At 37.4% G+C, this 24,653-nt stretch overlaps 1 protein-coding gene across 7 annotated transcripts in view; it reads left to right on the top strand.

The window, feature by feature from the left end:
- Positions 1-304: 304 nt before the first annotated feature.
- PHF3 (PHD finger protein 3) overlaps positions 305-24,653 on the top strand; it is a 103,092-nt gene continuing 78,743 nt past the window's right edge. The window contains exons 1-2 of one of the 7 annotated variants that reach the window (XM_059083024.2): positions 305-663; positions 12,985-13,253. In XM_059083024.2, coding sequence (XP_058939007.1) covers positions 13,010-13,253 — 244 coding nt within the window. In that variant the 5' untranslated portion in view covers positions 305-663; positions 12,985-13,009. The other 6 variants (XM_067011394.1, XM_067011395.1, XM_067011397.1 and 3 more) reach the window with 6 other exon arrangements.

Genomic DNA, 24,653 nt, shown 5'->3' with positions numbered 1-24,653 from the left:
ACGCAGACCGGCTTGCTAACAGGGGAACGAAGAGGGCGAGGCGATTCACGACGGGACTGCGGTGTAAAGCCCGCAGGAATTCCTGGGCAGGGGGCTCAGTCCGCGCCACCCTAGCCCGCCATTCTGGAACACACACTCAATTCGTAAAAAGCACCTAAAGGGAAGCAGATCTGCCCATCAATATCACATTAAGCAGGAAGCTTTAGCGGTTACTACAACCGAAAGAGAGCAACTGTGTGTAGCCTTAGCCCTGGCCCACGGGCGGTGCCGCGCCCTCGGAAACCCGGGAGGCTCGCAGCGCGCAGGCGCGGCGCGGCCCCGGAACGGTAAACAGTGCGGTCACGTGACGCGACCCCGCTCCAGCCCCCGCGCCGTCGCCGCACGCCGATGGCTGCGGGGTCTCACGCCGCCGCACGGTCCCCACGAGGCGAGCGACCCTCGGGCCCTGGGCGGCGGCGGCTGCAACGACGATAAGGAGGGCGGCGCGGAAGACGGGACGGCGTGGTCCGCAGTGGCCGCCCGGGCCGTGAGGAAGCAGAGGCTGCGGCAGCGACGCCTGCGTCCTGCGCGTACCCCCTCTCGGCGCAGCCGGCCCCCTCCTCCGCGGCGGCGCGGCCACCATCTTCCTCTCGCTGCCAGTGGTAGCGCTCGTCGGCGGAGCTGGTGAGTTGCGGCGCCGCCGCGGCCGGGCGACGGGCGGCCCTCCCCTCCCCCAACCCCGCGCCTCCGCGGCCTCCCGCCCTCCCGCGGCCGCGCTCCGCGCCTTCCGCGCAGCGGGAAGCAGCGGGAAGGCGCCTCTGGGCTTCTTGCGTGCCGCCCTCGTCCTGCCCGCGCCGCCTTTTGCCTCCCGGGACCGTTTGGGCCGCTGTGGCGGGGCCGCGGGGCGGAGGGTTGGGGCCGCGGCCTCCCCGCCGGCTCCGCGCCCGGGCCTCGGGGTGAGTGCGCCGCCGCGCGGGTGTGCAGGCCGGGCGGCACGGCGGGCGCTGCCGGGGAGGCCCAGCCCGCAGGCCCCGACCCGGCCCTTCGGCATCGAGCTTTGGGCCCCGGCCCTGCAGCCGGTGCTGGCCTTGGCCGCGAAGCCGAGCCGGGTGCCCGCTGGTGGGGACGAGGAGTCGGCGCTCCATCAACCCTCCTGCGACCGCGCGCTTTTGTGCTCGGGACCCAAACTGCCGACTCCTTTTGCATAGTTTGAAATGAGAAGCCAGGAATCTGGCCTTCGATAATACGTGTGACTTAATGAGCCACTTGTCGATACGTGGGTGTTCATGGTGCTAAATAACTGATCACCTGACCTGGGGGGCGGGGAGGAGGGAGAAAGGGAGGGAATGTTGGTACAGCGCACAGTCCAGTGCCCCTTCTTTTCCCCAGCTGTGTATTGCTGGGTCCGATGACTTTTTCCCCATCCTTGAGTTGTTAAATGCTGTTTCTCGAAAACCGTGATTCGAAGTAATTTGAGTGTGTGATTATCGGTGCTGCTCAGGAATCGTTTGCAGAACATGATCATGAATAGTCATTAATGTAAGTGGCAATAACGACTTAATATCTTCCTCGCCCTGATCTTCATCACATGTAGAGATGCTTAATTTAAAGTGAAACATCGGTAGCTGAGCCTTAGCAAATACGAACTTTACCACGTTATTTTGGGATGGGGGGGTGGAGATACAGTCAGCTACTTAGGGAGTGCTTAAATAGTACATTGTTCTACTTAGTTACTGTTTTGGGTTTTAACTTGTCTTCGCATTTCTAAACTGGTTGTTTGAGATCTTCCAAAACTGTGTCTCCATTACTCATTCATTACCTACCATTTTTTGATTCTTGAATGAAGTGTTTGGGATTGTGAAAATGTTGGTAGATGTGGTTCTCTGGTAGAGACACTAGTCAAAGAACCAGGAAATCTTTGCAGCATTTCTTGTTTTTGAATTTGTCTCTTCATTCCAGAGCATAAAAGGTGTTGTGTTGTGAAGATTATTGTTTCAGATAGTGATTACTTAACCGTCATTACCACTTAGACCTTTCTTAATTTATTATTATTTCTCCCCAGTTCTCTTTACTGGCCATATATTACGATAATGAATTTTCTCTCCATCAGCATCTTCATCATCACTATTTTAAAATATATACTCCATTTCCCCATGATAGTAACAGAATTTAAGGAAGTAATTTTAATAGCTGTCATTGCGCTGATGAAGCCACACAGTTCAGTCAGTTCCTTAGCAGCAGAAAGACATCCACTCAACTGAAGTGAGCCACTTGTTAAGTATGTGGAACTACAGCCTTAGAGTTTAAGCTTTATTAGGTAGCTGTATGGGAGATTTGTCAGAAGGATAACACATGAGTTAGTGATGGGACACGTTTTCCCCTGTTCCGTGCATGTTTTGTAGGTCCATTTACTGAAGAGCTTGAAAATATAATTTATTATACTGGTTTTGCATCCTTTGGGAGGATAGTGGATTTCCTTATCGATCACACTGAATTAGTTATGCATTCTGTGCTGTTGGGATAGACCTCAGATAACTGTCTAGCTGATCCTGTGATATACTCATCTGTTGCATGTTCCGATAAGTCAAATCTATGAGAAGTGGTTTGCGTAAATGTAGGTGAAAAATAGCTTTGGTCCGAAGCAAGTTTCAGGATAGAAAAATGGAAAGGAAGTTGTCTTTATATTAATTATTTAAAACCATAATATTAAAATTTGAATTGTATTGAGTATTGAAATCAGGGAAGGTTGATAAAACTGTTTTTGATAAAAGTTAGTTTTGGGGTACTTAAATATAGATAATGGTTATCTTTCTTGACATGGTAACTTGGTGCTTGCCTTTTTGATACATTTTGCTTTTCTTTTTCCTTTTTTTTTTTTTTTGGTGTTACGCAGGCCTCTCACTGCTGCGGCCTCTCCCGTTGTGGAGCACAGGCTTCGGACGCGCAGGCTCAGCGGCCATGGCTCACGGGCCCAGCCGCTCCGTGGCATGTGGCATTCCCCCAGACCGGGGCATGAACCCGTGTCCCCTGCATCGGCAGGCGGACTCACTGCGCCACCAGGGAAGCCCTTGCTTTCTTAAATGTGCTATTTTTATTATTTTTTTCTTTACACAGATTTCTCACTAAATCTTTTTTACTTAATAATTTTTGTCTGGAGGTAAGATCTTTATTATATTTAATGAAGAAATGAAGTTTGTTGATTAGCATTTCAGGTTTGTGGATTACCACCACACAGTGTCAGGGAGTGCAAGGTTCTTGGAGTGCTGACTTCTAAATATTTTTGTTCATTTACATTTCATCAATTCTTTTGGACACGTGGTTGCTGGATTTCTTTTCTGCAACAGTACATCTTGGGCTCTATTTCTTTCATTTCTTCTTTGCGCACCCTCTGAGAATCCTGGAGTATCTTTTAAGAAGCATAGACAACTTATTATTTAAGTACAAAAAATGACTTGGCAAATTGTTACACATTTCTGATGCTGTTGCATTTTTAAGGAGAGTAAAAAATTTCTCTTTTAATGTTGCCCTTTGATTACTCAGCGAATGATATTGACAGTATTGATTTGATTCAAAATATTTGAGACCCAGGTGCTGTTTGTACGCCCAAGGAACATAATCTAGGTTGAGAAACCAGATTCAGACATGAGATGTTAAATCACTGTATTAGAGTTAAAAGAGGAAGATATTTCAAGAGTTACAAAACACATTGTGTGAGGAATTGCCAAATGTATAGACTTGACAATTATGGCCATGCATCTTGTATTTAATATAGATCATTTTTTAATGGTCGGGATTAAAATTTTTATGATCGTTTGTATATTGGAGAAAGGATAGAGAGAAATAGTTAAGCAAAAACTTCAATATAGTATCCTGAAGTTTTATCTTTTAGCACAGTCTAACTTTATTAGGAACATTTTGAATGGCATAGTAGATTGTACAGAAAAGCTAAAGTTTTAATTGACTCATAATTTGTATGAGATGGCCACATGAAACCATTCTAAAATTGTAGTTTTTGAAAGTAAATTGTGAAGTTTGTGGTCGATCACTTCCAAAATGATGTACGTTCTATACACACTGAGGACAGCCATTTTATTTTTTATATGTAGGGAGTGGCTAAGTGCATATTTCCCACTTTATTTTGGAAGTGGGCATGTCACTTTGTTTCCAGTATTTTGATATGTGTTATGAATGTAGACTGCATAAAGTATAGTAGTTTAAAAGTGCAGGCTCAGGAATCTCACTGCCTGGATTCTAGTTTGGGTATACGGGCATACCTCTTGTATTGTGCTTCGCAGATACTGCGTTTTTTACAAATTGAAGGTTTGTGGCAATCAAGCATGGAGCAAATCTATTGCCACTGTGCATTTTTTAAACAGCATTTGCTCACTTTGAGTCTTCTCTGTCACATTTTGGTAATTCTCACAATATTTCAAACTTTTGCATTATTACTATATTTGTTATGGTGTTTTGTGATTGGTGTTGATGTTACTATTGTCATTATTTTGGGGCACCACAAATCACAACTCTATAAGATGGTGAACTTAGTTGTAAATGTTGTGTGTGTTTTGACTGCTCCACCAACTGACTGTTCCCTGTCTCTTTCCCTCTCCTTGTGCCTCCCTATTCCTTGAGATGCAACAATATTGAAATTAGGCCAGTTAATAACTGTACAATGGCCAGTAAGTGTCCAAGTGAAAGGAAGAGTCCATGTCTCTCACTTTAAATCAAAAGTTAGAAGTGATTAAGCTTAGTGAGGAAGGCATGTTGAAAGCCGAGATAGGCCAAAAGCTCGGCCTCTTGTGCCAAACAGATAGTCAAGTTGTGGATGCAAATGAAAAGTTCTTGAAGGAAATTAAATGTGCTATTCCAGTGAACACATGAATGAAGAAAGTGAAACAGCCTTACTGCTGTTACAGAGAAAGTTTTAGTAGTCTGGAAAGAAGATCAAACCAGCCACAACATTCTCTTAACCCAAAGTCTAATCGAGAGCAAGGCCTTATTAATTCTTCAATTTTGTGAAGGCTGAGAGAGGTGGGAAGATACAGAAGGAAAGCTTGAAGTTAGCAGAGGTTGGTTCATGAGGTCTAAGGAAAGGAGTCATTTCCGTAACATAGAAATGCAAGGTGAAGCAGCAAGTGCTGATGTAGAAGCTGCAGCAAGTTATCCAGAAGATCTAGCTAAGATAATTCATGAGGGTGGCTACCCTAAACAACAGGTTTTCAATTTAGTCAAAACAGCCTTCTATTGGAAGAAGATGCCATCTAGGATGTTCATAGCTAGAGAGGAGAAGTCAGTGTCTGGTTTCTGTTTTCAAAGGACAGGCTGGCTCTCCAGTTAAGGGCTATTGCAGCTGGTGACTTCAAGTTGAAACCTGTGCTCATTCACCATTCTGAAAATCCTAGGGCCCTTAAAAATTATGCTAAATCTTCTATGCCTGTGCTCTGTAAGTGGAACAACAAAGCCTGCAAGACAGCACATCTCTTTACAACATAGTTTACTGAATATTTTAAGCTCACTGTTGACCTACTCTCAGAAAAAAAGATTCCTTTCAAAATATCACTGCTCACTGACAGTGCACCTGGTCACCCCAGAGCTCTGATGGAGAGGGACCGTGGGACGAATGGTTTTCATGCCTGCTCACACAACATCCATTCTGCAGCCCACGGATCAAGGAGTCACTTCAACTTTCAAGTCTTATTTTTTAAGAAATACATTTTGTAAGGCTATAGCTGCCATAGATACTGATTCCTCTGAGGGATCTGGGCAGAGTTTGTTGAAAACCTTCTGGAAAGGATTCACCATTCTAGATGCCAATAAGAACATTGTGATTCATGGGAAGAGGTCAAAATATCAGGGTACACAGGAGTTTGGAAGAAGTTGATTCCAGTCCTCATGGATAACTTTGAAGCATTCAGAGCTTCAGTGGCAGAAGTAATTGTGGTTGTGGCAGTAGTAAGAGAACCAGAATTAGGAGTGGAGCCTGAAGATGTGATTGAATTGCTGCAATCTCATGATAAAATTTGAATGGATGAGAGTTGCTTCTTATGGATGAGCAAAGACAGTGGTTTCATGAGAAGAAATATACACCTGGTGAAGATGCTGTGAAGATTGTTGAAATGACAGCAAAGGATTTAGATATTGCATAACCTTAATTAATAAAGCAGCTACAGGGTTTGAGAAGGCTGACTCCAATTTTGAAAGAAGTACTGCAATGGGTAGCATGCTATCAAACCATGTGTCGTACTGTAGAGACATTGTGGAAGGAGGAGTCAGTCATTGCAGCAGACTTCGTTGTCTTCTGGTTTCAAGAAATTGCTGCAGCTACGCCAGCCTTGAGCAGCCACCACCCTGATCAGTCAGCGCCACCAACATGGAGGCAGGATCCTCCACCAGCAAGACGATTACAGCTTGCTGAAGGCTCAGATACTGGTTAGCATTTTTTAGCAATAAAGTATCTTTAGGTTTTGTACATTGTTTTTTTAGACATAATGCTATTGCATACTTAATAGAGTACAGTATATTGTAAACATAGCTTTTATATGCACTGGGAAACCAAAAAATTGGTGTGACTTGCTTTATTGCGTGCAATATTCACTCTATTGTGGTGGTCTGGAACCGACACTGCAGTATCTTTGAGGTACATCTGTCCTGGGTATGTGACCTACACAATGGTCTGGGCCTCAGTTTGCTCCTCTGCAGAATAGAAGTAATAATTGCACCCACTCACAGGGTTGGTGTGAGAAACTAATGAGATTCACATACAGTATAGTTAGCACAGGGCCTGGCACATAGTACATGCTCAGTACATGTTAGCTTGGTCTGTTATTACTTAGGCCATAGTTTTGATGACTTATACTGTTTCTGTGGTTAATCCAAACTGCTAGAGCCTCTCATAATGACAATAGGGTATGGTTGTAAACTTTGAAGGTAATTTTCTTACTAAAATAGCTAAGTAATTCTGCTTTTGCTAGTCTCAACTTGTACTCGATAGTTCTTTTTTTAGGTTCTTAGGTTTGCTTTGGTCTTAGTATGGCAATCATCTTGGTATCTTATATATTTTTTTTACCTGATAAATTCAGAAACAAAGTTAACGATCCTTGTTGTTTTCTTATGTAGTCTTGCTAGTAGATTCTAACCAATGAAACTGGACCAGAATTTGAAATGGGTGTGTAGAGCAGGGGATGAGGTTGCATTGCTTCTAGAATTGTACTTTTTAGAATTGTGTTATACCACACGTCTTAACCATTTAGTGATTTTCCTTGACTTTGTCTTGGAAGGATAACTTATTCATCTTTAATATTGTTATATCATGGTGGTGAAGAACTGACCTTTGTGTTAGCGGATTTGAGTTCTAGCTCTGTCACTTATTTATTCTATAATATTGGGTGTAACTTTGCTAAGCTTTAGCTTCTCTCTTATAAATTGAGAATAATAATAATAACTGCTTAATTGTGTGGCTGTGAAGTTTAATGACATTATACATTTAAGTTAGCACGGTGCCTGGCACATAATAAATAGTGAATTTAACTGTGAAGAGATAATGTAGTGCAGTGGTAAGTTAATTGACTTTTGAATGAAAATTTTTGCGTTCAGATTTCAGCTCCACCACTTACTATAGCAAGTAGTTTAACCTCTCTGATTCCAGTTTTATTTATTTTTGTATAATCAAGGTTATAATGTAACACTGTTGTGGGGAATAAATTAATAAATAAAGAGCAGAGTTTCTTAAGCTCAGCACTGTTTTTTGGCTGGCTAATTCTTTGTGGTGGGGTTTCCTAGTGCATTGTAATGTGTTTACTAGATGCCAGTAGCATGCCCTCCAATTTTGATGACCAAAAATGTCACCATTTTCGAATTAAGCCAAATGTCCTCTGGAGAGGCTTAATCGCCTCTGATGCTCTGATGGAGAACTAATGTAAAGCATGTCGCACGTCGCCTGGCCTGAAGTTAGAGCACATTAAGCTTTATATATTAGCATTGTTTAGGAGTGGCACCTTTGTTCCTACTGCTCCTACCGCTGTCTGTTAGAAACTTGCTGAGAGTGAGCGTGCCTGATGAACTGACAGCTTAACTTAATCTGTGGTGTCAGGGTCGGAAGGCAACAAGCAGTTCCATTCTCAGTGCCTTTGCATTTAGGTCTTTGCCTGAATTGCTGTTCCCCATTTATGCGTGGATCACTCCCTCATTTCAGGTTTTGGCTCACATGTTGCCCTTACTAGCAAGGCCTACATTTACTGTCTTACGTAGAATGCTCTCCTCCCATCACTATTACAGTGTTTAATTATTCTTCATAGATTTTATAATCTCCTGGTATATATTTGTCCCTCACCAACATACTCATACACACGCGCGCGCGTGCACGCGCCTTCGAGAGCTTTAGTGACTTATTGGTAGGCTTATTCTGTGCAGTTTTTTAAGGAAGATATGATAAAATGCATAGTTTTATTTTGAGGATGTTTTTGAGAAGTTGAGGTAGTCAGTTTTAGTTTGCTCTTAATTTAAAGGGGATTTTGGTAGAAGTGTAATTTTTTTCCTCTGTTGGTGTTTTCTAAATCTTTTTGCATTCTATTCATACATGAAACACTTGGAAAACAATATACACTGGTTTTTATCAGTGTAAATGAAATTTGGCTGCAGTGTAATTCTCTGAGTGATAGATGAAGCAAGTGGGAAATACCTCTGGACTCAGATTAAATTTTATTCAGGATGTTAGTACTGATACTTATTTTTAGTTTCATTCTGAGTCTTTCTAAATGGTCCATTAGGACCAAACTCTGGCATTCATAATTAGCACCTGCTGTTCTTTTGCCTGGAGTAGCCTCTGGACCTTTAGAACCAAGCTCACATGTCACCTGCTTAGCCTTTCTTGGCCTCATGGATTTTACCTTCCTCTGTGGTACTGAGCCCTTCAGTATGACACTTTAATATTTTGTTGTGATGTTTATATGTTGTATTTGTTTATATGTCCATACTTGATTTTGGATGAGTTCCTTGAATTTGAGACTGGGGTTTGTTTCACTGGTATACTTATGATAGTACTTTTTTTTTTTTTTTTGATAGTACTTCATAGTAGATACTTGATAAATACATGAATAAATGAGTAATTTTGAATTAAGCAAATTATCCAATTCGACTTAACTGGATACATCCTATTGTCTGCAAACTTGAGGTGTGACTGTGAACCCATAAGTAATTTCTGATTTTAGCATGTATGTATTCCAAAGTTAATAGTATCAATTCAGTTGCATACATGCATATCATTAGCCTCTCAAAATACATCCTAGATAGGTTTGTTATGTTCTGTTATGTTTTAATTATAAAATTTGTAATGCCAAATGTAAGGAAGCATTTAAGTAAAATTTCAGTGTAAGAAACAGGAATTTATTTGTTTATTTATTTACTTTTTTTTTGGCTGTTTTGCGGGCCTGTGGGATCTTAGTTCCCCATCAGGGATTGAACCCTGGCCCTCAGCAGTGAAAGCACAGAGTCTTAACCACTGGACTGCCAGGAATTTGTTTAAATCAAGCAATTTGTTTAACAGAGACACTGAATCATCTCGTAAATTTCTCTTTAATTAGATCGATTATCTTTATCTACATGGCTAGATCGATTATCTTTATCTACATGGCTAGGTATTTCAGGATATTTTATTTTAGGTTAATGTTAATTTTTTTTTTTTTGCGAAAGACCTTATTTTGGAGTAGTTTTAGATATATAGAAAAGTTGCAAACATAGTGTAGAATTCCCATATACCCTTTGTCTAGGTTTCTTGTTACATCTGACGTAATGCTAATGTATTTAATCAGAACTAGAGGTTAACATTAGTATTAACTAAACTCCAGACTTTATTCTGATTTTTCACCAGTTTTGTTTTTCCACTACTCTTCTTTTTCTGTTCCATGACCCAAATCAGGATACCACATTGTGTTTAGTAGATTAGTGTGTTCATGTTAAGTAAGGTTAATATTTTTACAGTTGGCTAACATTTGTTTTACAGTTTAGCATGGAGAGTTTTAATTTTATTTTTGATATATTGAGCACTTGATATTTGAAACTGATTTTTTAAAATAAATGACTGTCTTATATCTCCATTCATTGTCACTTTTAAGATAATCTTGCGATATGGCTGTATACTGTAATTTGGGGCATTCTTCCTTTGGATTGGCTCCAGAGCCTGTTGGAACGACTTAAGAAAATTCAGTCTTAGCAATTTATAACAATTCCACAAATCAGTTCTGTATAAATTGTTTTCTTTGGACCCATAAGTTTGGGGTGCTTTATACCATATTTTGTCTTGTAAGATCCCCAGTTGCATTGGCATATTAAAGGTGTCTTGCACAATGGTAGCTGGTTAGTGAACACTTTTTGAATAAATTAAAGGCATTAAAGAAACGTAACTTTGTTATATCAGTCTTGCTTGACATTTGACGCTTTTATGCTCATCTGTTTATTTAGTCCAGGGCAACACACTTTATATAAGTCATACTAGTTTTGGCCAAAAAAAAAACCCACCCCATACTGGAAAATTAAGTTCACCCATCTTATTTACAGTATGCTTTACTTTTTTCTAAGAAAAATTGATCTTTAAAGACTAAATATTGTTTGCTGTTGAGATTAAAAAATATGCCACAGGCTCTGGAGGCACGTTTTAGTAAAAGAGTTTGGGATGATTCACTAATAGTATCAATTGAAAAAACAATATATTGCTTATTTAGATCACCCTTTAGAATGGGCTGGTTTTCGGTATAGCTAGGTGATTTCGAGCCTTGTAACTGTACTTTTTGAATGTTGTGAATTATCCCCACCACTTAAATGTACACAGGCAGAAGTTGGTGCAACAGAAAGACTAACCTCAGGTGAAGTTTGTAGAATTTCCTAGACTTGTGTTGCTATGGGAATGAGTGTGTTGTTAGTAGATTCAGCATATTGTTTTTGTAAGGAAAGTCAACCATTTGTTTCTAGAGCTGGAATTGCCTTTTTTTCTTTGTTTCATCTGGGATGCAACTCTGAAGAGGAGGTTGTTTCTGCTTGTGGTAAACTTTGGATTCCAGTATATTCAGATAAACAAATTTGTTGATAGTTCTGGCTGATTAATTTTGTAGACATTTAGTAATGTTTTTGTAAGTTATTTTTAATTACCAGAAATTTATTATACTAGAATTTCTTTGGAACCTAAAAACGTATTAGTGGAAGTATTGGTGATATATGATAATTGAGCCTTTCTTAGGTACTGAGATCAGATAGTTTCAGGGAATTAAAACTTGTCCTGACTTGTCATCACCATTGTAGCTCACAGTTTTCTCTAAATGTTATAAAGAATGCATGTAAGATAATCAGCCAATCAGTTGACATTTTTAGTGCTTTATTAATATTTCAATATAAATAAGTTGCAAAATTTGAGAAGAGGTACTGAAATCCTATGTTTAGCAGAGGATTAACTTCTGTGAGAATGAGGACATTTTCTTTCCTTTAAATTTTAAATTGAGTTATGGTGAACTGCATCCATTTAAAATGAACAGATTGGTGAATTTTGGTGTGTATATACACATAAAACCACTACCACAATCCAGATTTAGGACATTTTCATCATCTTCCAAAATATATTCCTGTTCTTTTGCAGTCAGTTCCCTCTCTTATCCAAGGCCCAAGGCAACTGCTGATTTGTTGGAAAATGTTTTTAAAGAAGAACCTTTAATGAGTCAAATCTAGTCAATTTCTAGCTTTGTAGCTCAGTGTGAAAGGGTTAGAGTTACCACCTTGGGCTGTGTAGCCTTGAAACCTGGGTTTGAATCTTTGGCTCTGTTTTGTGACTTTGGGGAAGACGTTTAAACTATTTAAATGCATTTTGTCTACAAAACAAGGATAGTAATAGAGTGTATTATTTATTATTACTGGGCATAAATGAATTAAAAATGTAGGTAAAATGTTTAGCAGCATGTAATATATACCTGGTAAATTGTATAATATTTTTGAACTCTGTAGTCTCTCATTTTTATAGGGGAAAGAATTCAAGGACAGTTTGAGGAAATTTTGGTAGACTTGGAGCTAAGAATTTTGGAATCCAAGAAGTTCTGGGTTAATTAGTGGAATTTTCTAGTTAACTGAATATTAATATATTTTATTTAGTTGACTTTTGCCCACCACCCAAAATACATTGGTTCAGTATTCTCTGAAACCAACTTTTGATAATCGAGGCTCCTCCCAGAGCATGAAGTGACCTTTGCTGAGCAATGCCTGGAGTGTAGGTATAGTTCAAATAGGAGATCAGCTCCATATCTTTATAGAACGCACATAACTCACTAAAATAAATTTAAGTCTCTGGTATATTGGTTTGTCATTTATCTCATTTTATCTTAAAAGGGGTCCCCCCCCCCAAATGTGTGTATGTGCATGTCTGTGCCTGTGTGTATGTAGTTTTTTGACTTTTGATTTGTTGGGTTTAGTTAATAGTTTCTTTCCGTTTTTTTTCTCCTTACCCCTACAAAAAACCCTTTTTGTCTTTCTTTAAATAATTTAAATGCATTGTAAATAAGACAAGGCTATTTTACAGTTTTAATAGGTATGGGACAATAATTTAAATGATTTGGTTTTAGCTCTTTTATATGGATTTTTACTAATAAGCAGTGTCTGAGTCTTAATTTATGAAAAGATTATGGTTAAAAACATATGGATTTTATGGTTTAAGCCATGTAATTCTTTCAAATGTGTCAAATTAATGGACTATATATACATAGTCTTTTTTTCCCCTAAAAAAGTGAATTAAATAAACATTTAATAGGATCTCTGGTAAAATGAAATTTTACATGCATGATGAAGAAACATTGTGTAGCAAAGATTCATTCTACATGTCCAAATGTATATTCTAAAAGCAGTGAGGGTTTTTTTTTAAACCATTCAGAAATACCAAAGTGTGTTCTAGACTCAAAACTATTAAAATAATTTGGTTTTAGGTGATTATCAATTGATAGCTTTATTTCTTATGGTATTTTTTTTGTCTTTCTATAGGGCTGAAAGACACACAGAAGTCTTCATGGATATAGTTGATACATTTAATCATTTAATTCCTACTGAACACTTAGATGATGCCCTATTTCTAGGATCCAACCTGGAGAATGAAGTCTGTGAGGATTTTAGTACAAGTCAAAATGTCTTAGAGGACTCGCTGAAGAACATGCTCAGCGATAAGGATCCTATGCTAGGATCTGCAAGTAACCAGTTCTGTTTGCCTGTTTTGGATAGCAATGATCCCAATTTCCAGATGCCTTGTTCAACAGGTAATTCTTACTTTTTTTTTTTTTTTTTTTAGTCTGCAATTTAAAGTAAAGATTTTTTTTTTTTTTAGATGAGGGTAGTGCATTTAGGGTTCTTTTCTTTGAATTTAGAGCTCCTTTTCTAGGCATCACAATTAGAATTTAAAATTTAAATTTTCTTCCAAGGAATGTGGAATTATCTTCAAGGATATTGTGGATATAGATAGGGTTACCATATAATTTGTCATCCAGAATGGGATGCTTTTTTGAGAATCATAGGGGGTGCTGTTAATAATTACATCATGACAACAGGTCATGATTGGGACTCTCTAGCAAGTAGGGATTGCCTTGCCAATGGGGACATGATGTCATCCCAGGCCTATTGGAGTCAAGGGGAATGGCTGAATTGACCTTTTTCAGTGCCCCTCCCTGCCCTTCAAATTTAATACAATATGTGCTCCCATTTCAGATCTTTTAGTATTTTGTACTTGTATCTCAAAACCAGAGAAAGAACTGTAGACCTTTGCTGTCCAGCATAGCAACCACTAGCCACTTATAACTGTTGGCCTAATTGGAGATGAAATGAGTCTGGTCCTAATTGGAGATGTGCTCTAAAATGCACATTTGATTTCAGTATGAAAAAAAGATTGTAAAATATTTCATCAAGTTTTAAAAATGTAGATTACACGTTGAGGTGATATTTTTGGTTAAATAAAATATTGTATTAAAATTAATTTCACCTGTTTTTACCTTTTTTTTTTTAAAGTGGCTCCTTGAACATTTAAAATTACTTATGTGGCTTGCATTATATTTCCATTGGACAGCACTGCTTTAGGATCTATAGTTGAAGTAACTGAAAGATAGTAACTTTCAGAGGAAAATAACTTTCTGTAGGGCTAATCAAATTCTTAAAAAGAGATTACTTCAGAGATACATTAATATGTGGAAAAAATATGTAGGTGTTCCTTTATAAAGCAAAGAAAATATTACAACAAACTTTGGAGCAATTAGCTATTCTGTAAGCTAAAATTAGACAAAGGAAAATCAGCTTCACATAGAGAAGTTAGGGTTTTTTCCCTCTCCGTTCCCTAGAGTAGTTCAGGTTTACGTAGTGGTGTTCAGTTTTTCAATAACTCTAGACTTTTTCTGCACTACAGTTTTTCAGTATTTTTCATTTCCTTTTAATATTTTCTGCGTAATATTTTGATACAATAATACTTAAAGTCTGGTTTAGGTGGCCTACTTATTCATCAGATTTGTCAAATTTCTCTGCCTGAAGACTCAACACTTTGGCTTCTAGGAATTTTTTCATTTTAACAATTCCTTAATACTGAAGTCTTTTGAATTGTTTGTTAATAATGGTATATCTCTGAATTATATACATTGTGTTGTGTTATCGCATAGGTTTACATTGTTTTTGTTGTTGTATTCTTAAATGTTTTAAAGCTTTTAAAATTTTGTTTTATGTATGCACTGTTCCTGTGTCAGTACAATATATCTAATTATTGTGAAGCACTTTTGACACTGGTTATATGCACAAAATTTCACAGTTTAGTCTCAATTCAGGAAGAACGTTTATTGAATACATATGTGCTTATTACTAGAAATACAGTAACCGTTTCAGGGATGTTATATTGGGCCTGGAACTGGCAAATGTATCATCCTTTTAGACTTTCTTAAAAAATTACAGCCCTTTCGAAATACTGGTATTCTTACTTGCAGTCTTTTTTTTTTTTTTTTTAATTCCTGTCGATGTGTAAAGTTTTTTTTTCATATGAAAAGTCTCTTTGGTTGAACATTTCTTTTGTTAATAGAAGATTTAGAACATCTTTATTGACGTACTTAAATTTTTTTGAGATCTGATTAATACTTGTGTACGATTTCATTGCAAACTAGCTTTTTTAAGAATCTGTAAGTATAAATATTTGCTCAATTTCCATATTTTAAATTTGCTACAATTATTTATCTTGGTTTTAAAACAACTATTTGTGTTAATATATATGATATTTATACATTTTTAAGATATGTAAGGGAACATGTGGGGGGAACTTAAAATTGTGAAGCTCTTTATAGGATTGCTTAGATTTCACTGTGCCATCAGGCAGGGGATTTATTTTGATTGTTTCAAAGTTCCTTTTGACCTTTGGGATATTTGGTTTGGTAAAAGGACAGTATATTTTCTAATGATAGCAAACTGGAAAATATTAAAATTAAAAAAAATTTTGTTTTCAACTATTCACAAACTGCTTCAACTTTCTGCTATAAAATAAAAATGACATAGTTCTTACCCAGATGTTTGTACCTGGCTCTATACGTTTTTACTACTTGTCTTGACTGAAGCATAGCAGGGAAATGGCCTTATCAGTATTCCTCAGGCCATTGAAAGCTATAGATTATGGTTATTTTGTAACCTTCGTCTTAACAGTGCAAAAGATAGCAAACAATAACAGCTGTCTTGTTCTCTACTATTCTGATGTAGGTTGGTTTGCTGTAGTTGTTAAAGACCAGTTGTTGAATGTCTTGCATTATATTTCAGCTGTCTCCAGAAATAGAGAAGCTTTAACAATTATAAAAATAGGAAAGAAAATGGTAGATCCCTTTTAGTGCTCTGGAGTTGCACAAAAGTTAGGATGCTTATTGTTTCATTTTGAGAGACAATAAGTAGATTTCTGATCCTCTTTTTGAATGCTTTTGACTCCATAAAGTATTTCTTTATGTAAATGCAGTGTTTGCATATGGTTTTTAGATTTACCCAGTAATACATTTTATTTTTTTAATATGTTATTTATTTATTTTAAAAAATATCTTTTTTGGAGTATAACTGCTTTACAGTGTTGTGTTAGTTTCTACTGAACAACAAAGTGAATCAGCTCTATGTATACATATATCCCAATATCGTCTCCCTCTTGTGTCTCCCTCCCACCCTCCCTATCCCACCCCTCTAGGTCGTCATGAAGCATAGAGCTGATCTCCGTGTGCTATGCAACAGCTTCCCACTAGCCATCCATTTTACATTTGGTAGCGTATATATGTCAATGCTACTCTCTCACTTTGACCCAGCTTCCCCTTCCCCCGCCGTGTCCTCAAGTCCATTCTCTACGTCTGCGTCTTTATTCCTGCCCTGCCACTAGGTTCATCAGTACCGTTTTTTTTTAGATTCCATATATGTGTGTTAGCGTATGGTATTTTTTTTTTTTTTCTGACTTATTTCACTCTGTATGACAGACTCTTGAGTCCATCCACCTCATTACAGATAACTCAATTTTGTTCCTTTTTATGGCTGAGTAATACTCCATTGTATATATGTGCCATATCTTCTTTATCCATTCATCTGTTGATGGACATTTAGGTCGCTTTCATGTCCTGGCTATTGTAAATAGTGCTGCAGTGAACACTGTGGTACATGTCTCTTTTTGAATTATGATTTTGTCAGGGTATATGCCCAGTAGTGGGATTGCTGGGTTGTATGGTAGTACTGTTTTTAGTTTTTTAAGGAATCTCTGTACTGTTCTCCATAGTGGCTGTATCAATTTACATTCACACCAACAGTGCAGGAGGGTTCCCTTTTCTCCACATCCTCTCCAGCATTTATTGTTTGTAGATTTTTTGATGATGGCCATTCTGACCAGTGTGAGGTGATACCTCATTGTGGTTTTGATTTGCATTTCTCTAATGATTAGTGATGTTGAGCATCTTTTCATGTATTTGTTGGCAGTCTGTATATCTTCTTTGGAGAAATGTCTATTTAGGTCTTCTGCCCATTTTTGGATTGAGTTGTTGGTTTTTTTGATATTGAGCTGCATGAGCTGCTTGTGTATTTTGGAGATTAATCCTTTGTCAATTGCTTCATTTGCCAATATTTTCTCCCATTCTGAGGGTTGTCTTTTCATCTTGTTTATGGTTTCCTTTGCTGTGCAAAAGCTTTTAAGTTTCATTAGGTCCCATTTGTTTATTTTTAATTTTATTTCCATTACTCTAGGAGGTGGGTCAAAAAGGATCTTGCTGTTATTTATGTCATAGAGTGTTTTGCCTATGTTTTCCTCTATGAGTTTTATAGTGTCTGGCCTTTCATTTAGATCTTTAATCCACTTTGAGTTTATTTTTGTGTATGGTATTAGGAAGTATTCTAATTTCACTCTTTTACATATAACTGTCCAGTTTTACCAGCACCACTTATTGAAGAGGCTGTCTTTTCTCCACTGTGTATTCTTGCGTCTTTTATCAAAGATAAGGTGACCGTATGTGTGTGGGTTTGTCTCTGGGCTTTCTATCCTGTTCCATTGATCTATATTTCTGTTTTTGTGCCACTGCCATACTGTCTTGATTACTGTAGTATATTCTGAAGTCAGGGAGGCTGATTCCTCCAGCGCTGTTTTTCTTTCTCAAGATTTCTTTAGCTATTCGGGGTGTTTTGTTTTTCCATACAAATTGTAAAATAGTTTTCTCTAGTTCTGTGAAAAATGCCATTGTTAATTTGATAGGGATTGCATTGAATCTGTAGGTTGCTTTGGGTAGTATAGTCATTTTCATATTGTTGAGTCTTCCAGTCCAAAAACATGGTATATCTGTCCATCTGTTTGTATCATCTTTAATTTCTTTCATCAGTGCTTTATAGTTTTCTACATACAGATGTTTTGTCTCCTTAGGTAGGTTTATTTCTAGATATTTTATTCTTTTTGTTGCAATAGTAAATGGGAGTGTTTCTTTAATTTCTCTTTCAGATTTTTCATCATTAGTGTAAAGGAATACAAGAGATTTCTGTGCATTAATTTACTATCCTGCTACTTTACCCAATTCATTGATTAGCTCTAGCAGTTTTCTGGTGGCATCTTTAGGATTTTCTATGTATAGTATCATGTCATCTGCAAACAGTGACAGTTCTACTTCTTTTCCGATTTGGATTCCTTTTATTTGTTTTTCTTTTCTGATTGCCGTGGCTAAAGCTTCCAAAACTATGTTGAATGATAGTGGTGAGAGTGGGCACCGAATGATAGTGGTGAGAGTGGGCACCCTTGTCTTGTTCCTGATCTTAGAGGAAATGCTTTCAGGTTTTCACCTTTGAGAATGAGTCTGTGGGTTTGTCATATGTGGCCTTTAGTATGTTGAGGTATGTTCTCTCTATGCCCACTTTCTGGAGAGTTTTTATCATACATATTACCCAGTAATACATTTAAAAAAATTCCAGTAAGGAAATTCATTAAGTATTTGGGAAGTGTTTGATCTTGATGATCAAACCAATTATTTGTATTCTTAAAAATTCCTGTTATCCTTAAAATAAAACTAATATTTTCCCAAGTAATAGGTTCAAGATAACTGACTATAATAGTTATATACTATGTGAGGAATGTATTAAAAATCATTGAAATGGTGTTTGAAAAACTGGCATTATCAGTGTCATGAAGAAATGTTAATTTTATCTTACTTTACAAAGAAATGTATGCATGTTCAGTGGCACTGTAGATAATATGGATATTCAGATCAGCCTGTCATTCACGTAGCGCTTGTAGCTACTGCATCCTTCAGTGAAACCAAGATGTCCTTTCCAGGCTATATCATGGCTTACAAAACCATCATTCACTAAATTAAAAAAAAAAATCCCTCCTGTAGCATGATTTTTGGAGATTAAAAACATCAGTCATTGAATTCAGTATCTTACATATTAAGAGTTGATTCATATTGTGTATTTAAGTGTTTTTTCAGTTGTATAGAAATTCATATTGTTTAGTTTTTTCAATTGCAAATTTCTGCCAGCATGCATATGTGATAGTTGTTTCCTATCAAGAATGCCATTGATAATATATAACATCAAGTAGCATTGTTTAATAAGAATCTTAGCTTGTACTGCCTTTCTTCTGAGCAAAGTATTGTTAATACATGTTAAGACTGGTTCTACAAGTTGCTTAGCAGTAGTGTGATTTGGTCCTTTTTTTAGCACGCAGATTTTTAACTTTTAATCATAACTCTGTAGTTTGGGGCTTCTTCATCATTAGAGGCAGAATTCATCTGTGTAATATTTTTAAAATTATGGTACTTGTTCTGAAAAGATGATTGTTATCCTTTTGCATCATTGAGATTTGTTTAAAAGGTGTAAGTTTTCATGGCTTCATGCTTCTCTTGGACAGCATTTCAGATCAGTACATTGAACTAAACACGGTGGACCCCTGGTCCAATAAAATTCAGTTTCAGATATTAATTATTGTTTTCCTTATTTGTACTTTATTTGTGGGGGCAGCAAACTCTTTGTGCAGATTTATTACACCTGTTGATCCAAGTACACATATACATTCATTACGTATTTGCACTGGGGTCTTTTTTTTCACTGTTTTTATTGTCCTGAGTAGTAGTGTTTATTGGTTTTTTTTTTTTACCATTGATCTTTTGAACATCTTTTTGCCATTGATCTTATTTTTGAGAGTTGCATTTGAACAGGAAGATACAAATTTAGTACATGTAAAGTAGTTATGCAAATGAGATGAACATATATTGGTTAAGATAGAGCATATGCTCTTCAGTTGAATGTTAGTGGCGAGTAACTGATTAGCCCTGTAAGAACATTCATAGTCTTTAAGAATAGAACTTTATTTCTGTAAGATTGATCATTAATATTATATATTTTGAGGGGCTTCCCTGGTGGCGCAGTGGTTGAAAGTCCGCCTGCCGATGCAGGGGACACGGGTTTGTGCCCCGGTCCGGGAAGATCCCACGTGCTGTGGAGCAGCTGGGCCCGTGAGCCATGGCCGCTAAGCCTGCGTGTCCAGAGCCTGTGCTCCGCAACAGGAGAGGCCACGACAGTGAGAGGCCTGCGTACTGCAAAAAAAAAAAAAAAAAAAAAAAAAAATTACATATTTTGAGTTATACTTAGAGGGGTTTTGGTGAAAGTGGGTGTGTATAGAAGAGAGCAACCAGAAAAGAGAGGCAAAAACACCTTGTAGAATTAGTAGAGAAGAGAAAGTGCTGGAAAGTGGAAAGAGTAGGATATGACAGCAGCCACAGATCCTTGAAAGTTTGTCACATTGGTAAGAGATTTGACTTTTTTATGGAAAGTCAAAAGCTAGAGCTAGATCCAGTAGGTTGTAGTTAGAGGGAGACAGAGTTTGATTGGCTAAAAGGAAGAACTTGGGGTTCCCTCAAATAGAGTAATAGGTTCCCAGGGGACATGGGACTTATACTTCTGCTGGGTATGATCACCTTGACCAAGGTATTGTATTTCATTGGGGATTCATGTCTCATATAGTTTCTATTAGGTGACGTTTTATGGTCAGTGTCCTCCTAGAGTGCTCTGTCATTGTGTGTTCTAACATAAAGTGTCTCTGTTTTCTTTATTAGAAATTAGATTGTTTGCTTTAATTCTAAATCTCATTTGTAGGCTTAATGTATTTCATTGCTTTAAATTATTTGAAATATATCTTTAAAAGCATAGGAATAACTACATTTATGTAAGCAACTTTCATTGCTCTTAATTCACTGTTTCTTTCCATCTTATTTCTTCTGCTCTCTCTATGTTCAGTTTAGACATTTTAAATAGATTGTCAATTCTTTTCAAACAGGTAGTTTTCATTAATCAATGCTACAAGTGATCCTTACTACCAAAATAACAGAATTGAACTCAGAGATAAAACAAATAAGCCCTTTAATACCAACAGTAAAGTATCACTTTCTAAATTCAGAAAATGCAGAGAGAGGGAATTTTCGGCCCAAGGCTAGAGTTTTCCAGTTTATGGTTTTAGTTTGTATATTTTGTGGCCTTTCTCTGTTTTACCTCTATTTGATTCAGTTGACTTTTGCTTTCCTTAGCTTGATATAGTATAAAGTAGAACATATTTTAATTTTACTTTGCATTGACTGAGCATTTAATTTTCTGTCTTTTAAATTAAAAATGTGGAATAAAATTAATCATGTCTTCATCACTATGCCCCTGATATCTCTCCGTTTCTTCCTTTCACCTGTTACTTACAGTTTACACTGTGTTACTATTTTTTAGCTTGCATTTCTGTGCTTGTTGTATAGCAGGCCTCTTTATCCATGGTCTTGGGCATGCTTGTGGAGTTATTCAGTCTTCCTGCCTCCTAGCGCCCTCTGTTGCTGTCCTGTCCCTATCTGGGTTTGCCGTTCTCCAGGCCTGGCATACGTCTGTCGACCCTAGTGTCGCTGCCCTCCTTGAGTGGAGCTGTTGTCTTCCTGGATTTCCTCTCCTCTCTTTATCTATGCCCTCTTAATGACATTCTTAGTACCTTTCTAATATTATTACACTTGACTAATAATTTGCCTTTATAGAGAAAACAATTGATTATCACCTTTTCTTAAAATTTTGCTTCTGATATTGCTGGTGGGTTGGTTGCCTGGGTTTGTATAAGGCGTGTTGCTTTGTCAGGTGGCCTTTTCTGCACCCCCACTTTAGGATCTTCTTATCTTTTGGTTTTAGTCTTTGCCTTATTTTTGCTGGCACTTGGTGGGCCTTTTCAATTTGGAGAGTGATCAGTTCTGGGAAATTTTCTGTGTTTTCTCTGCAAACTCCTAGGAGATGTTGGCCCTTCTGGATTAATTGCCCATGTTTCATGTCTCTTTCTTGCATCTTTACCATCATTTTGCTCAATGTCTTTTTAGAGATTCACTGCCATATTTTCCATCTCTTTGAATATTTAATTTTGACAGTCACTATTTCTAAGAAGTCTTCTGTTCTCTTTATTCATACCATTTTAGAATAGTGTTCTGTGTCATAAATATATGTAAGAGTTTCTTTATAGTCTGAATTCATTTTCCTATTTGTTTATTTTGATGTTTCCCATAGTGTTACAACCTTTCCCCAAATGATTATTTTTGGTTGCTTGTTGTTTAAAATGGGAGGAAATAGGAAGTATAAGTTTTGCCTTCACATACATGAGTGCTCTAAAGATCAAGGCTCTAGAAAAATTAGAATAAGTTTTCTTTCTTTTTTTAAAGGTCTTTTAAAAGAACAAAGGAGATAGTAGGTATTTAGTAAATTTTTTAACTGAAAAAAAAAAAGTGAAAGGAAAAGAATACAAGGAACAGAAAGAAGTAGTAGTGGGAGCAGAGGTTAAGATAGTAAATAACGTGCTGTCTGCAGGTGGGGTACAACTGTGCCTCTCAGATTCTAGCAGTTGTGGAAGAGGAAAACAGGTAAAAACAAATCTGGTGCCCAGGAAAAGGAAGACTATTTCTTATACTAAAATTAGGAAGACATTTTATCCACAGTTTAATTGTGATGTGATATAATAAAAGATAATCCTTAACAGCATACTTTCAATGAACATAGGGGTTTTTCTTATGACATCCCTCATTAAGTATCCCAGTATAAGCAGTATTACAGGGACTAATATAATGAATGGTCTGACCCAGTCCCCTGTTAGATTTTAGGTTATTTTTCAAACAACTCGCCTTGGATATCATTTTTTAACACCAGATTTCTAAATATATTGAGAAATAGAATGTTCTTTCTGAGAACTGTTGGGAATGCAGTTATACCCCCCCACCTCTTTTTTTTTTTTTTTTTTTTGCCAGCTAAGTGCATAGACAAGCTTTATAAACAAACAGGGATGTGATGGGATATGAAAATTTAAAGGCACTGATGGGGGCATCTGTGTGAATAGGAGGCTGCTCTTCCCTCTCTGGGTAGAGCCAAGATTTTTCTCAGAAAATGATTTTGGGACCCTCTATAATGCATAAATAGGCAGGAGAAGCCTAATTTCAGACATAAATGAAGATCATTCTGGCATAGGTGACTTCTGTTTTGGCATAGGTGACTTTTGTTTTATAGCTGTGGTTAAAGTGGCAACTTGTTGAATAAAATTCATAGATTTCTATCCCTTTTACTTCCAACTGATTATTCTTGCAGTTTTCTTCCAGTCATGGCAGGACTGCAGAATCCCTTGTTGCCATTTTCACCATAATCATTGCCTAGATTGTTTTAGAACTCTTTAGGCCTGTACTTTCTACTTTTACCCCTTGTACTTTTCTCTCTTCCATATTTATTTTGTTTGGTTTAGTTGAGCATGTTCTGAAAAGATTTCTGAACTGAAGCTACTGTTGTTGGTACTGCCCTCTGTGGTCTTTTCTTCCCTAAAATACCTTCTTTCTCTAATTTTGATCTTTTATCATAGACTTTTGATTATGTCTCTAAGTCCATTTTGAATGATAAATCAGTTACTTAATGTATAATTACATAGCAAAGAGGTAAATTGTCATGGGATGATTAATTAGAAGTTTACTAAAACAGGAATCCAAAATGATGACATTGTTCTTAACACAATTGTTTTTATTCCTTTTGTCTGGTAAAGATATTTTCCTGTAACCCATTTAAGATTAGGATGAGAGCATTTTACTGCTTGGTTTGTACAACTCCAGTGAGTACCGATCAGAGAATACAGTGTGAATCATGCCCTCTTGAGTGGATAGCAGCCTAGGATAGTTTAAGGGAGTGAACATTAATTTATTTTTAGATATTTTAGATTAAAAAAAAAAAGTTTATTTATTTGGCTGTGTTGGGTCTTCGTTGCTGTGCGTGGGCTTTCTCTAGTTGCAGCAAGTGGGGGCTACTCTTTGTTGTGGTGCGTGGGCTTCTCACTCTGGTGTCTTCTCTTGTGGAGCATGGGCTCCAGGCGTGCAGGCTTAAGTAGTTGCAGCATGCAGGCTCAGTAGTTGTGGCTTGTGGGCTCTAGAGCGCAGGCTTAGTAGTTGTGGCGCACGGGCTTAGTTGCTCTGCGGCATGTGGGATCTTCCTTGACTAGGGCTCGAACCTGTGTCCCCTGCATTGGCAGGCGGATTCTTAACCACTGTGCCACCAGGGAAGCCCTTATTTTTAGATATTTTAATTTAAAATGATGTCTGATTATTATTTGATTACATTGTGGTAATTTAAATAGTTTTAAGTTTTCTTAAATAGGAGATATAGCACATCCGACAAATCTCACTGTAAGACCACTGGTTTGGAACTCTAGTCTAAAACTTGATTTCTCTCTGTGATTATTGCTGTGATTATTGGACTGCTACCTCCTGGTGGTGGTGTACTCTAATTGCAAGAAAAGAGAAAACTATCACCTGTGTTTTGAGTCAGAAAGGCCAAGTTTTCTTTCCTCTTGTCAGAACAGAGGATAATCTGATAATTTTATTGTTTTTGTCACAGTCTGGAAATATTCTTTTTTCGTTATTGAAAAATGTAGTATTCATAAAATATGGCTGGTACAGTGTTTTGAAGAGAATACATGTCAGATTTTAAAGATATATTAAATTGTTTTAAAATACAAGAAGAACATAACAGACATGAGTTAGTTCTGAAGATGTATAAATTTGAATTTACTTTTCTCTTAAAGAAGGTTAGGAATGGGCATATTTTCAGATTAGCTTTTCACAAGCTTTTTAAACCCATAACTTTGTTGGTTTAGAATAATAATACAGTGAGCCTGACCT

This window comes from Kogia breviceps, chromosome 13 (genome assembly GCF_026419965.1).
Source record: "Kogia breviceps isolate mKogBre1 chromosome 13, mKogBre1 haplotype 1, whole genome shotgun sequence".
Lineage (NCBI taxonomy): Eukaryota > Metazoa > Chordata > Mammalia > Artiodactyla > Physeteridae > Kogia > Kogia breviceps.
Note: the sequence above shows the minus strand (reverse complement) of the source record. Positions and strands in the feature narration are given on the sequence as shown.